Source organism: Bicyclus anynana, chromosome 19 (genome assembly GCF_947172395.1).
Source record: "Bicyclus anynana chromosome 19, ilBicAnyn1.1, whole genome shotgun sequence".
In the NCBI taxonomy this organism is placed as follows: domain Eukaryota; kingdom Metazoa; phylum Arthropoda; class Insecta; order Lepidoptera; family Nymphalidae; genus Bicyclus; species Bicyclus anynana.
In genome coordinates this window covers 4,832,961-4,847,954 of record NC_069101.1, presented here as the reverse complement: position 1 = coordinate 4,847,954, position 14,994 = coordinate 4,832,961, and the positions used below count along the sequence as shown (strand labels likewise).

General features: G+C 36.5%; 1 protein-coding gene across 1 annotated transcript; it reads left to right on the top strand.

The window, feature by feature from the left end:
• The first annotated feature begins 327 nt into the window (after nt 1–327).
• Nucleotides 328–14,822, top strand: LOC112045236 (pre-mRNA-processing factor 6). The gene is made up of 17 exons (XM_024081341.2): nt 328–562; nt 744–803; nt 1,531–1,654; nt 2,003–2,133; nt 2,676–2,935; nt 3,521–3,781; nt 4,571–4,764; nt 6,037–6,307; nt 7,102–7,238; nt 7,584–7,661; nt 8,156–8,372; nt 9,077–9,240; nt 9,857–10,033; nt 10,495–10,628; nt 11,364–11,514; nt 11,945–12,055; nt 13,230–14,822. The coding sequence occupies exons 1-17, from the start codon at nt 468–470 to the stop codon at nt 13,452–13,454; spliced, it is 2,790 nt and encodes a 929-aa protein (XP_023937109.2). The 5' UTR covers nt 328–467; the 3' UTR covers nt 13,455–14,822.
• The last annotated feature ends 172 nt before the right edge of the window (nt 14,823–14,994 follow it).

Genomic DNA, 14,994 nt, shown 5'->3' with positions numbered 1-14,994 from the left:
TTGTTTTTAATATTTTCACAGTTCAGCTTTTGGGGACGGAGTGGTTTTAAAATAAATATTTTTAAAAATCTGTTTAAATTAATTAATTAATCGACAGAGTTTATAAATATCTGTTTAAATTAATTAATTAATCGAAATGGTTTTTAAAAATATTTATTTTAAAGCTATTCCGTCTACAAAAGCTGAACTGTGAAAATTTAAAAACAATATATTAGCTTTGAATTTCCCGCGTTGGCAAATTGTTTCAATGGGGGCATTCCACAGATGGCGGTAATTTTAGTGCCACTTTTTTTGTATGAGGTTGGTATTCTTCTCCTGAGTAAATATGTTCCTTGTTGTTGAGTGATTGTTGATTTGATTGTAATTTTTTTATTGACTAAAAATAAACAATTATTAAAATATTACGGAAAGCAATAAAATATTGCTATAAATTTCAAAATCAGTATTAGCGCCTGGCATACAGAATAATGTCGGTGCCGCCGCAAGCATTTGTCAATAAGAACAAGAAGCATTTCCTTGGAATCCCTGCACCACTAGGTTATGTAGCTGGTGTTGGAAGAGGGTACGTTTTTGTTATTTACCTTTATATTTCAGTTTAAGGTAGAGAAAGTAGATATTTATTTTATTTTTTAGATTTTTTAGTAGGCATAGACATAATTAAACTACAAAGTAATGTTTGATTTTTAAAGATCAATAGATTTATGAGCTTAGTACTTCTAAACTACAACTTTTTACCATTTCAGAGCTACTGGATTCACAACCCGATCTGATATTGGTCCAGCGAGAGATGCAAATGATGTATCGTAAGTAATATGTCTGATAATTATATTGAAATAATATTAAGTACAAAAAATAATAATATAATAATTTGAACAAAAGGTTCAAATTATTATATTATTACTTTTTTAAATATGTACTCATGGAACCAAAAAATACAATCATCTGACAAATTGAAAAAAGAAAAACATCTGGAAATTATTATACAGTAATAATTATTGAAAAATTAAAGAAGTTTTATGCCTACGGCTCTTTCCAGAAGATCCTGTTCTCTAAACTGTTACTATAGTTGGTACAAATGGAGAAACCTGACTTTTCAAAAGTGCTTGGAAACTAATCCTACTTGAAATAAATAAGTTTGAATAGTATACAGATCTATGTGTATGACTTCAAGATTATGTACAAACTTATATTCTTATGCTTAACTTCAAGTCCTAGCTTTTGTTTTTATTCAATGACAAATTAGCTAAGCTAGTGTGATGCACACTAGCTTAGCTACTGAATCACACCTGATGTTCAGTGATGATGCAGTCTAAGATGGAAGCGAGCTAACTTGGAAAAGTACAAGTTTATTCTATGTGCCATAGTATGGGATTGCTAAATCTTAGCGGTAAATAGTACCAGAATGTTGTGCCTTTGCAGCTAAGTTGGTAATTAACCAAGGCCTATCACCAGACAGAAGCTAACCTACACTTCAATTCACACTTCATACTAAATGTTGTAGATTTAATTAGAAAATGTTTCATTTTATAGTGATGATCGACATGCTCCACCTGCTGCCAAACGTAAAAAGAATGAAGAGGAAGATGATGATGAAGATTTAAATGACTCCAATTATGATGAGTTCTCAGGTTACAGTGGGTCACTGTTCTCAAAGGTATCAATTAATTATTACTATTCATGGAATAATAATACCATTTATTTATTTTTTTTGACATGATACTTCTCTTAACTAAGGAAGTGATCCACCAGTGTCCTATGTGGTGTCAAAATAAGAGACCCTATGTCCAAGTTCTGGGTTGGGCTATAAACAAGAACTGAACTATAAAAACTGAATTATTCTTTGTTCCAAGAAATTTTCAGTATAAGAATAACTAATAAGTGGTTAATTTACATACATGAACTACAATAATGTCTTATTTTTCTGTTATATTACAATTTTTTTTTACATAATACAATACAAGTTCAATTTAGAATACTTTATGTATGTTTTATTTTCATTTAGGATCCCTATGACAAAGACGATGCAGAAGCAGATGCTATTTATGAGTCAATTGATAAGAGAATGGACGAAAAGAGGAAAGAGTATAGAGAGAAACGTCTTAAAGAAGATTTGGAGAGATACCGTCAGGAAAGGTAAATGTTTGCAGTATAATAATAAATTAAAATAATTGGATAAATATAATATAATAATTAGATAAAGCCCAAGAACAGTACTAATTGAAGAAAAACTTTCTTATTTAATAACATACTGAGAGCTGTTCATCCGAACATGCCCAAAATATTAGTGTTGACTACCTATTTAGTGCTCTACTTTTGTTTTGGTTCATATTTTCATCCGGTATGGTCTTTTCATCCTAAATGATGAAAATATTATTACACTAAAATGAACTAAATCACTTTCCATACATAGAATATACGGAAAGGGCATTTTTGTGATTATAAAATCAGTGTGGATTTCATACTATTAAATAACCAAGAGGCATTTAGTTCAATATAACCTCTCTATGGCTGATACCTAACAGTGAGTTATTTGCTGATTAAGAATCAAAGTTTTGTTTATAGTTAATTATTAGTTATTCTTATTTTTCAATTGAACAACTCTTCTCTTCTCTCTTCAACGTTTGAACTTTGTATTTAAAATGTAAGAATGCTGCTAAGGTGGTACCATTTTGTAGGCCAAAAATACAACAGCAGTTCTCAGATCTAAAGCGTGAATTAAAAATGGTATCAGAAGATGAATGGGCTGCAATACCTGAAGTTGGAGACGCGCGAAACCGAAAGCAAAGAAATCCTAGGGCGGAGAAATTCACACCACTGCCTGACAGCGTGTTGTCGAGGAATCTTGGTGGAGAATCTACATCATCCCTCGACCCTAGTTCTGGGCTAGCTTCTATGATGCCCGGTGTAACCACTCCTGGAATGCTGACTCCATCTGGTAACTATATTTTACATTTCAAACCAACTACTCAATATTATTATTCCAAAAATAAATCATGCAAATAGTGAAACACTCAATAGCGAATATATGAAGTCAGTTGTATGCACAACAAAATATTAGAAGTTTAAAGTCTGAGCGCAGAATTGCATTATACAGGGTGTTGTGAAGTATTTCCCATTACTTCAAGGTGTTGACAAGTAAACTTATAGGAGCCAAACTGCGTAACTATATTTTTTAACTGAACAAAAGTTTCAAACAAAGTAATTCAAATAATTTCGACTATCCATGTAATACACGCCTTTATCTATCCTTGCATTTTAAAATACATAATTGTAGTGGTAAGACTGTCGATATTGATGAGATATTGCTACTCTGCACTTCATAATTGTAAGCTACTTCTTAATATTTATATATTTTCCTTAAAGAATATAACCTTAGAGTTATGGGAAATACACTCGACACATTTTGGTCACATCAAGCAATTTTTTTTCTGGTGTGATGTCTGACAATAATTTATTTATTCTAAATAAAAAAGTTCGGTTTTAAAATGTACAAGAGAGTTTATTATAAATTATTTTTCAGGTGATTTGGACTTGAGAAAAATTGGTCAAGCCAGAAATACCCTTATGACTGTCAAACTGTCCCAAGTATCTGATTCAGTGACAGGTCAAACGGTTGTCGATCCCAAAGGATATCTAACAGATTTGCAGTCAATGATACCTACATATGGAGGCGACATCAATGACATAAAGAAAGCGAGACTGCTCCTCAAGTCAGTGAGAGAAACTAATCCTAACCACCCACCAGCTTGGATTGCCAGTGCTAGATTGGAAGAAGTTACTGGTAAGTATATTATAGAGTTATCATCTCCTTAACTCTCTCAGGTGCTAGTGCTAGGTCACACACTACTTTTCTTTTGGGTTTAACCCCTAGTGGTGATGTAGAAAATGATCATAGTGTTGTATACATCACTGATAATATGTAAGCTGAATTTGATGATAATGTGGTTTTGTAAGGCCTGTTCTTCTTTCCTGGGCGTTTCCGCGTCTGGCCTGTAAAGTTGGCTGTTGTGTGTAAGTCCTTTAGGTGCTGATCCTCAACTGAAGTCACTCCAGCCAACAGAGCTCAAGGAGTGTTGCTGGGTAGCCAATGTATGCTGCGCGTTGTTCAGATACATCTCTGCATCTAAGCATAACATATATCGGTGTTTCTTCTTCCTCCGCGCATACTCAGCACAGAGGACTACCTAGAAATCGGTTCTAATGAGCAGTGCCCTGTTGTTAGTTCTTTAACTGTTTTAACTTTTTTATGGTTGACTTCAAGTAGTTTTGTCGTTAAACTTGGATTGAGGCATTTGTGAGGCTTAACACGTTCGCTGCGGTACGAGGTCAATTGACCTCGTAAGTCTAGTGTCTTCGAGAGTTGGACCTCGTACCGCACCACATAAAGTTTTAGTATGAGATCAAAATACCTCGTAACGCACCAGAGGAAAGTACAGAAAAATCAGTGCCGCAGCGCAAGTGTTAAAATCGCAAAAAGCAAACACAAATTTCGCTTTAAAATTTTACCACACTAAAAATCTATAAATAAATAAATAACAAATTCAAAATAATTTAAAATATTTTTTTACAGGAAAGGTTCAATCAGCCCGAAACCTCATAATGAAGGGTTGTGAGGTAAACCCGAGCAGCGAGGAGCTATGGCTAGAAGCGGCCCGACTGCAGCCGCCCGACACCGCGCGCGCAGTCATAGCTCATGCGGCCAGGAACCTCCCGCATAGTGTGCGAGTGTGGGTGAAGGCTGCTGACTTGGAACAGGAGCCCAAGGTAAGACAATCATTCACTGGTGCTATCTAATCAACATTATCAATAAAGTGTGGCGAGGAGCTAATGCTGGCAGTCTGACTTGGAACAGAAACTTGAAATTTTGTGGCAGTAAAGTAATTATCTTCCTATCCTACTGATATTATAAACGCGAAAGTTTGTATGGATGTTTGTTACTCTTTAACACAGTTTTGGCTAAAATTTGGAATGAAGCGATTTGGCTAAAATTTGGAATGGAAATGGATTTTACTCTGGATTAACACATAGGCTACTTTCTATCTCGAAAAATCCATGGTTTCCCGAAATTTGCGAAAACTGATGATTTTAATGATATGAATGTTTGTAACTTTTTCACGCCTCGACTACTTAACCGAATTAGCTGAAATTTTGTATTGATATATATTATAGCATGGATTAACACATAGGTTACTTTTTATCTCGGAAAAATCCATGGTTCCCGAGGGATTTGTGAAAAACTAAAATCCACGCGGACGAAGTCGCGGGCGTCCGCTAGTGTATGTATATAACTTTGAACACATCCTACTGGTAATCGTATCCACAACCATGACTGATTCCTTTGAAGTCGACTTAACAAGGATCAATAAGAAAAGAGACGAATATCTTAGCATTCCATGGATTCACCGTGCGGGTGCCGGGTCCATCGCGTGGTAGAGAAAAACACCAAGCAAAGTCCAGGACTTGTGACTATTGGATGTAGGGTTAAGGAATTCCTTGACTTGAAGATCGATCAACACTCCCCTTCTCTGCTCGTGTTGTTCTCCCTACCTATCAAAATTTGGTAAGATCCTATTAAAGCAGCTTTGGATAATCGTTCTAATATAGAACTAGCTGCACTTTTAGAGAGGCCAAGATCTTTAAGCAAGTTATAGAGAGATTTTGCTGGTAATCCTCTCGCACCTACTTTCTACGGCATACAGACTAACTACATAGCCATTTTTAGTTAGTTCATTTGTTAGGTCATAATATTTATTCACTTTCAAACTGAAATGACACACAACCCGCTTCGAGATATATTAAATTTCTTCCTATTTTTTTTATTACTTAAATTATTTTGTTGTAATCACTATTTATTTTCTGTTTTTTAGTTTGATTTGCTACTAAGCTTCTTTTTACTATATTTATTGTTTTTATACACAAGGTCGACGTCGACATTCTCACTTTGTTAGTTAATAATATATTCTGGAACATATTCATTATTTTCAGTCCGCTAAATAATGTCATTTTATTATAAAAAAAAAACCTTTTTACCTCTAGGCAAAACGCAGAGTATACCGCAAGGCGTTAGAACATATACCCAACTCTGTACGTCTGTGGAAAGCTGCTGTAGAGCTGGAAAACCCTGAAGACGCTCGCATCTTGCTCTCTAGAGCAGTGGAGTGTTGTCCCACAAGCGTGGAACTTTGGTTGGCGCTGGCTCGATTGGAAACATACGAAAATGCGAGGAAAGTACTCAATAAAGCCCGCGAGAATATACCTACAGATAGACAGATTTGGGTAACGGCTGCCAAACTTGAAGAAGCACAAGGTAATTGGTTTGATTCTAAGGAAACAAAAATTTACTACCCACAAAATTGATTGCTTTTAAGACCGCGTGACGTAATTTATATAGTAAGTAAAAACAGGTCGTCTGTTTTTAATAAAAGAGAATAGTTACTTGTTCATAAATACATAAGGAGTCTGCAGCCTACCATGAAGCCCTGACCTCAGAGTCATCATCATTAACAACTGTTGAACACAAGCCTCATCTCAGAATGAGAGGGGTTAGGCTAATAGTCCACTGCGCTGGCCCAATGCGGATTGGCAGACTTTACACGTAGAGAATTAAGAAAATTCGCAGGTATGCCGGTTTTCTTACGATGTTTTTCCTTCACCATTTGAGACACGTGATATTTTTTTAAATGCACGTAACTGAAAAGTTGAAGGTGCATTCCCCTGACCGGATTCTAACCTACGCCCTCCAAATCGAAGGCAAAGCTCATATCCACTGGGTTCAGGGTTATACGGGCCAAATTGTGGGAATACTTGCTGGTCCCTTTGAAAACATAACACAAGAAATGCTTTTGACCACTCTTGCCTTTTGATGAAACGAAGTCTGAGTAAACAGGCTCCATACAAACTAATCTGTCCAACATCCAAAGCTGAAATATATGGGCACATGATTTAATTTATTATTAATCAAAATGGTATTTATAATTAAATTTCCAAGTCAAAAAAACTAGTGAACGATCACTAATAAGAGTTTATTCTTTGTGAAGTAAAGAATTTTTGTTTGCCTATGTTGAGTATGGAGATATTGTAAATTATTCTTGATGTATTCAGGTAACAGTCACATGGTGGAAAAGATCATAGACCGCGCGATCACGTCCCTGAGCGCTAACGGCGTGGAAATCAACAGGGAGCATTGGTTCAAAGAGGCCATGGAAGCAGAGAAGTCTGGAGCGGTGAATACTTGTCAGGTGACTGTTTGTTTGAGAATTTTTTGAATCTACTTACTTCCGGACCCAACCCTCCACTAGACCTCAATTCACAACCAACTGTGCGAAAATCATGCATGATATTATGTTTATTTTTTAGTTAGCCTTGACATCTACAATGCCATCTTGTATGAATTTCTTGAAAAATTTTACTGCTCTGAATTTTTAAGAAATGAATTCTTAGAAATTCAGTGCAGTGGTATGACCACACTACTGAAGGCATATAATGTATGTAAAATAAAAGTAGAATAAATGAAAGCTCTTCGTTCTTCTATACTATTTCTGTAGGCAAAACTGTACATAATACAATTTCATTGCATGTTTTAGGCCATCATTCGGTCTGTCATAAGCACGGGTATTGAGCCGGAAGACCAGAAACACACGTGGATGGAAGACGCTGAAGCAGTAAGTTATGATTTCTTACCCTTTTTAACAGTAGTTGAGCTTTTGTGCTTGAGTTTTTATGTGGAAGTACTACCGCTATACCTGTCGTCTACCAAAAGCTTGACACATAAGACTCAGATTGGCATAGCAGCGTGTTCCTGTTATCTGCTTGTTGTGCCAACTATTGTATAAAATAAATAGTCACAAATGCGACAGATGTCGCCCTGTCCGACAGTTGGCTTACTTGCTTCATCATAATAGTTGTATAGTTCATACTCTATTATAGCTTGGCAACTTCGTTCGTAACACTCCCGATTTTGCGCGCGGAGCGGGGGCTGTGTAGCAATAAATGAAAAACATGCACCACGACTGATGCACGTCACTTCCCCGCACGCACGATTTCACCCGTCGCCCGCATATCATGGAATTGTTATCAACGAACTTGCCAGACCATAATTTAATTATTACTTGTTCGGAATATGCTCTATAAATATTATCCATATATATTACTCCAGTGTGCAAACGAAGGCGCCTACGAATGCGCGCGCGCTGTATACGGATACGCGTTGTCCGTGTTCCCCTCTAAGAAGTCTATCTGGCTGCGGGCGGCGTACTTGGAGAAACAACATGGTACCCGAGCCAGTCTGGAAGCATTGCTGCAGAGGGCTGTGGCTCACTGTCCCAAGAGCGAGGTGTTGTGGCTCATGGGCGCCAAGTCCAAGTGGTTGGCGGGTAAGAAACAATTATCATTAGCCACTTTTAAACAGCATACTAAGGAAACTTCATAGGATACGAGTCATCTTGAAGGCACTATTGCAGCGGGTCGTTGTTCACTGTCCCAAGAGCGATTTGCTGTGTACTCATGGCTTCTAAATCCTGACTGGCTGGTAAAATTCAATTCAAAATTCTTAATGTCTCGTAACAGCATGTGTTAAGTTGCATTAAAATTTTAAATATTAGCGATAACATATCATGGCATGTTGATGTCATGGGGTATCCACCCGTGTTTCTGTTTCTTATTGATACCGACTTTCCGTTATAGTGTACTTTTTTGTCACCTTGTGGCATTCGCAGCGGACTTCCGTAATATCATAAAATTTCAATTTCTTTCGTTACGATGGGACAAAAGAGAGATTGATAATTTCTTGGTCGACAATATTATGTCTTTCTCTTGTCGTGAGATCTGTAGTTGACGCAAATTGGCCTTCTTGATTTACCCTTACATGAATTATTACTTAGCCCTTATGCACATTAGTATAGTATTTTTGAATTTAATTTGAGAGTTTTTAGTAGAGCAACTGTTGAGTTTATTGCCGGTTCTTCTCAGTAGAATCTGCCTTCCAAACGGGTGGTAGAGTCAAATCAAATCAAATCAAAACATTTACAAATAATCCAGCTTTTAAAGTAATTAAGATAATTGACAAAATAATTTACAGGTGATGTACCAGCTGCAAGAGGCATCCTTTCCCTGGCCTTCCAAGCCAATCCCAACTCGGAGGAGATCTGGTTGGCCGCTGTCAAACTGGAGAGCGAGAACAAAGAGTATGACAGAGCGAGGCGTCTGCTGGCTAAGGCCAGAGCATCCGCACCTACACCGAGGGTAAGTTGTTGAATTAAACAAATCTCTGTCATTTATTATTAAATTTAATTAATCGTGAGTGTTATCCATAATAATCAAATAGAACAATGGCTATAACTTAATCATTGTCGAAGCAATCAACAGACAACAAGCCTTCGAGATGTGTATACTTACAGGAAAATGATATATATTAAATGGAACAGCTTTAGTGTTGTCAGACAGAACTCATGTCCTCCATAATTTAAGGAGCCCAGTTTTCTAAGACTAATATTGGAAGGGAAAATATTGAGCAAAAGACGACATAAGGTGGACGATAGTGATAGACTGGGCTAGACTTCCCTCAGATAATAGAAGCGGCTAAAAATACTAAAAATGGAAAGACTTTTCATATATTGACCTAATGATGACAATAAGAAAATTGTCAAATATCCTTTAGTGCAAATCAACCGTGTGTGAAACGAGCTGACGTGCTTGATGAGGAGTTGACAACAGAACTTTGGCTCTCCTGTCAGTAACTGCCTCAAGGTCACTCAACTCACCTGCTTATAGTCTAACGACTGATCACAAGTCCCAAGAACAAACAAAAATACCTTAAATAGGTTTGTCTACTATAATAAATTATTTCACTGTTATTTAGGTCATGATAAAATCAGCTAAACTGGAGTGGGCGTTAAACAACTGTGATGTAGCGCTCAAGCTATTAGAGGAGGCTATTAAAGTGTTCGCCGACTACGCCAAACTATACATGATGAAGGGCGAGATTGAGGAACAGCTGAGCAGAGACAGCGAGGCGCACAATACATATTCTCAGGGAGTGAGTATCTCTTATTTCTGTTTTTAAGAACATCAACCATATCTACTCGTCTATATTAATATTTTATAGAGGAAAGATTTCATTGTTTGTTTGCATTGAATAGTCTCTCTAGCTACTGGACCAACTAAATAATTCTTTCACCAATTGTCAGGGAATAAAATAGGCCATATTTTATCCCCGTATTTCCACGAGAATGGGAACTTTGCGGGATTTGCCAGCCGATTGTGAAACCGATTCAGATGGTTTTGATTTTTAAGTTTATCTATTAAGTAGATGTCCACAAAACACGCGATAAAGTATAGTTTATATCATAGGGTATTTGTATAAGGGATAATTATTTATTATAGGGTCAATGTCTCCTGAGGATGCTCCATTTTTGGACTGAAATGTTTGTAATGTAGGGTATCTGTGTGACTCCAAAATTCGTTGTTTATGATTTTAACTTAAAATATTTGTTTCAGCTTAAAAAGTGTGCAACTTGCGTGCCTATGTGGATACTACTGTCTAGATTAGAGGAAAAGTTGAAGCATGTGACCAAAGCGAGATCAGTTCTAGAGAAGGCAAGACTGAGGAATCCTAAGAACCCTGAGCTATGGTGAGTATTACTACTATTGGATGATTTATTTCTTGCAGAAAGGAAAGAGATCCCTTAAAAATAATTAAAACTGTCAAACAGTCTTTAAAATTTAGAAATGTTAGCTTTTTACCTGTCTTTAAAAAGGACAATTTACCAAATTTTAGATCAATTTCGATTTACATGCTTCATCGAAAGTTAACAAATCTTTTATACATTGTATTTTGTGCACCATATTCCACACCATGCTAGTTTTGCCAGCTTAACATGATATCTATAGTGGATCAAGTACTATTCTAGTAGTATAGTATAGTACTTGATCCACTATAATCTAACCTATCGATTTTTGTAATCTATGTAACTGACTGACGTACATGTTATTTTTACTTAAATTTAAGGCTATTTATACAAATTTTTCGAAAGCATTTGACACAGTGACACAGTGACTCATACATTTATGTATGGAAGTTGACTCTTATTATGGTTTTCTTTGAAGAAATTAAAGAAATCATTTTTCTCCGCTATTTACTCGAATAACTGGAGTGCTCCAGGGATCCATCCTGGGGCCATTCTTATTTAACATTTTTGTAAATTATATAACTGATTGTGTATTCGCATTTAAAAGTATTATGAGTGCTGATGATCTCAAACCAGCAAACGTGATCCCAAAAGTAGATGAAGCCTTAATTCTACAGGTAGATCATCAAATAAATAGTTTGTTTAGAATGAAATTTATCTTCAATGTATGGTACTCAGGCTAGAGAGCGTGCGGTTGGAGAGACGCGCGGGGTGCGCGGAGGTGGCGGGGGGGCTGCTCGCTAAGGCGCTCCAGGAGTGCCCGACGGCGGGCCGCCTGTGGGCGGAGGCCATCTTCATGGAGTCTCGCCCGCAGAGGAAGACTAAAAGCGTATGTTTTTTATTTAGCCTAATGTTACGGTTTTAATGTCATATTGCCATTTCTATTGATACATTAATTTTTAATTTAAATATTAGTTAAGTCAAGTCGGTCAAGCTTAGCTTTGACATATATGCAGTATTTCCCTACCCCTACCCTAACCTATTGATGAGTATAATAACAATGATGCCTGGAGGCATTTAAATCGCACACAAGAAATAGATTTAATAACAGTCTTATTAATGAATATCGAAAAGAATGACGTCTTAAAAGAGCACAATGTTCTTACAAAACAATTTAGTTTTTTGTAAATTTCTTACCCGCTCTACTCAGCAGAACCTGTCTTACGAACCTAATTTCAAAAATGCGTGTAATCTAAGCCTACATGAAATAAATGAGTTTTGAATATGAATTTTCCATTAAAAAAATATGTTTTCAAAAGGTGGACGCGTTAAAGAAATGTGAACACGACGCGCACGTACTGCTCGCGGTGTCGCAACTGTTCTGGACGGAGCGGAAACTGAACAAATGCCGCGAGTGGTTCAACAGAACGGTAGGTATATATAAGTAGCCTGCAATTTGCAATAGACTACTCGCCTGCTGTATAAAACTAAAAAGATTATTTGCATATAGGTACTTTAGATGCCTTGAAACTTTAATAACATTTTTATTTGTGAAAATTAATCTTGTAATTGTAATATTTTTATAAAACAAAATTATATTTTTATCACGTCACCGCAAATGCAAATCATAAACTGTGACGTAATTCGCTACAAGGCATCGGTTTGTGATTGGCGCTTGCGGTGACGTGATATATCACATCACTGCAAACGTCAATCAAGCTGTTATCTCTATGAATGACGTCACTTGCTAATGTGTTTTGTTTCGGCGGCAAAAATTTTACGTTTTTTCATTTATATTAAATTTTTTAGTGGTCAAAATATTTTTGACGGGAAAAAATAAAATATAGCTTTTTACAAAAGAGGCAAGTATTCATTCGTTTACAATTTTCGCTACTGTATGTAAAATTGCGTTGTTAAAGTCATTTCGTTGAAATAACCTTATTACTCGTAGATGAGCGAATAATCACTTTATTTAGCGACTCGTGTTTTGGGTTGTATACCTACCGATAGATAATTGCCCTGCTAAGCTGTGTGACCATAACTGTAGGAGACATCTCGAAAGTGTTGTTTGTTGAAAGCGATGTTTTCAATTTCCCCGCTGTTGGTCAACATTTGATTTTTCTTATACGTCGGTGTGCATTTTAGACCTTAGGCTGCGGAAGAAGAAAGAAGAATAGTAATCCTACTGCCTTATAGGTGCAACGAAAACTCCTACAGCCTACTAATGTTATAAACGCGAAAGTTTGTATGGATGTATGTTTGTTACACTTTAACGCCGCTACTATTGAAGCGATTTGGCAGAAATTTGGAATGAAAATAGATTTAACTCTGGATTAACACATAGGCATATTTTTATCCCGAAAAAATCCATGGATTCCCGAGATTTGCGAAAACCTGACGATTTTGATGGTATAAATGTTTGTTATTTTTCTCACGCCTCGGCTACTGAAACGAATCACCTGAAATTTGAAGTAGAGATAGATTATAGTCTGGATTAACACACTGGCTACTTTTTATCTCGGAAATATCCCTGGTTTCCGAGGGTTTTGTGAAAAACTAAATTCCAGTAATTAATCTGATGATAATAATGATAATTGTAAACAGGTCAAAATCGATCCAGATCTCGGCGACGCGTGGGCGTACTTCTACAAGTTCGAACTCCTCCACGGCAACGAGCAGCAGCAGGAGGAAGTCAAGAACCGCTGCAAGGCCGCCGAGCCGCACCACGGCGAGCACTGGTGCAAAGTGTCCAAGGAGATCGCCAACTGGTGCTTCAGCACCGAGCAGATATTGCTGCTGGTTGCCAAAAATCTCTCCGTACCCACCTAAATTTAGGGGACATTTTGAATTGAGGTACCTATTCATCTCCAAAGTTAATTTAATACAAAGTTAATAAATTTTAAACATTTTATTTTACACATTTGAATCAAGAGAAAACTGGCGTAAAGTGTCTAATCTAAAGGCATCGCCAATTGCAAATTTTTCCTGTACTCAATTAAAATGTAGGGGACATTATTTTTTAATTACGGTATTTTCAGCTCTAATTTATTTTACCATTTTTTCTGGGGAAAACTGATGCAAAGTATCCAAGGAAATCGCACCGAGCAGATATTGCTGCTGGTTGCCAAAAATCTCTCCGTACCCACCTAAATTCAGCGGACATTTTGAATTGAGGTATTCATCTCCAAAGTTAATTAATTTTAAACATTTCTATCTGAATCAAGAGAAGAACTGGTAAAGTATCCAAAGGCATTGCAATCTGTTAGCTCAGAAACTGCTGCTAATTGCCAAAAATCTCTTTGTACTCATGTAAAATTCAGGGGTGATAAATTTTGAGTTGAGGTAGTTTCATCTCTAAAATTAATTTTATTGATTTTACGAGTAACCCGTATATGGGAAGAACTGATGCAAAGTGTCCAAGGAAATTGCCAACTGGTGCTTCAGCACCGAGCAAATATTGTTGCTGGTTGCCAAAAAACTCTCTGAACCCACGTAATTCAGGGGACATCCAGGGAGAGATGTAAAATGACCAGCTATTTCTTCAGCAATGAGCAGATATTGTTGCTGGTTGCCAAAAATCTGTCTGTACCCACCTAAATTCAGGGGACAATTTGAATTGAGGTATTGACCTCATATAATTTTATACAATTCTATCTGCATCACTGGTCGATCTGGTGGAAAGTGTCCAAGGACATCGCCAGCTAACTACTGCTGAGATAAATATCTTAGCAATCCATGGATTTTACATCGAGCACAGTTAGCCCGCCTAAGAGCGAGAGAGACAGAGTGAGAGAGAGAGAGAGTGAGAGAGATAGGCATACACACCGGTTCAAATTAGGAATATTCACATTAAAATTATTTTACCACTCACAGTCGTTGTCACGTAAAACTTTCGCCCGTATACCGACTTTACAGGCAACCAATTTTTATTATTCATAATATATTAGACCATTTCAAATCAAATGTTTAGTAATATTTAATATTTCATCGTAAACATTGTTTTTAACCGACATTATTCTGACTAAATATGTAAATATACAACTTACCTATGTGTTACTTATATACTGTTTAATAATAACTTGGAAAAACAAATTATTAACAGTGTAGTGAAAATGTTTTTGGTGTATTTTCCTCTAGACAATCTACTTTACATTGTAAAATACTTAGTTTTATAAGTAAATAAAGTAGCTTCTAAAAGCATTTGGTTTAATTTTATACATATATTATTTGAATTATTATACATATACTAGCGGACGTCGTGACTTCGTCCGCGTGGAATTCAGTTTTACACACATCCCACGAGAACCATTTATTTTTCCGGGAGTAGCTTATGAGTTAATCCAGAGTAAAATCTATTACCATTCCGAAT

What these genes read in the sequence shown, in the direction of transcription:
- LOC112045236 (XM_024081341.2), top strand. Translation starts at nt 468, where the DNA reads ATGTCGGTGCCGCCGCAAGCATTTGTCAATAAGAACAAGAAGCATTTC. An exon ending in GTGGGTCACTGTTCTCAAAG is followed by an intron (nt 1,655 to 2,002) that starts GTATCAATTAAT and finishes ATTTTCATTTAG; the next exon opens with GATCCCTATGACAAAGACGA. An exon ending in ACAATACATATTCTCAGGGA is followed by an intron (nt 10,034 to 10,494) that starts GTGAGTATCTCT and finishes TATTTGTTTCAG; the next exon opens with CTTAAAAAGTGTGCAACTTG.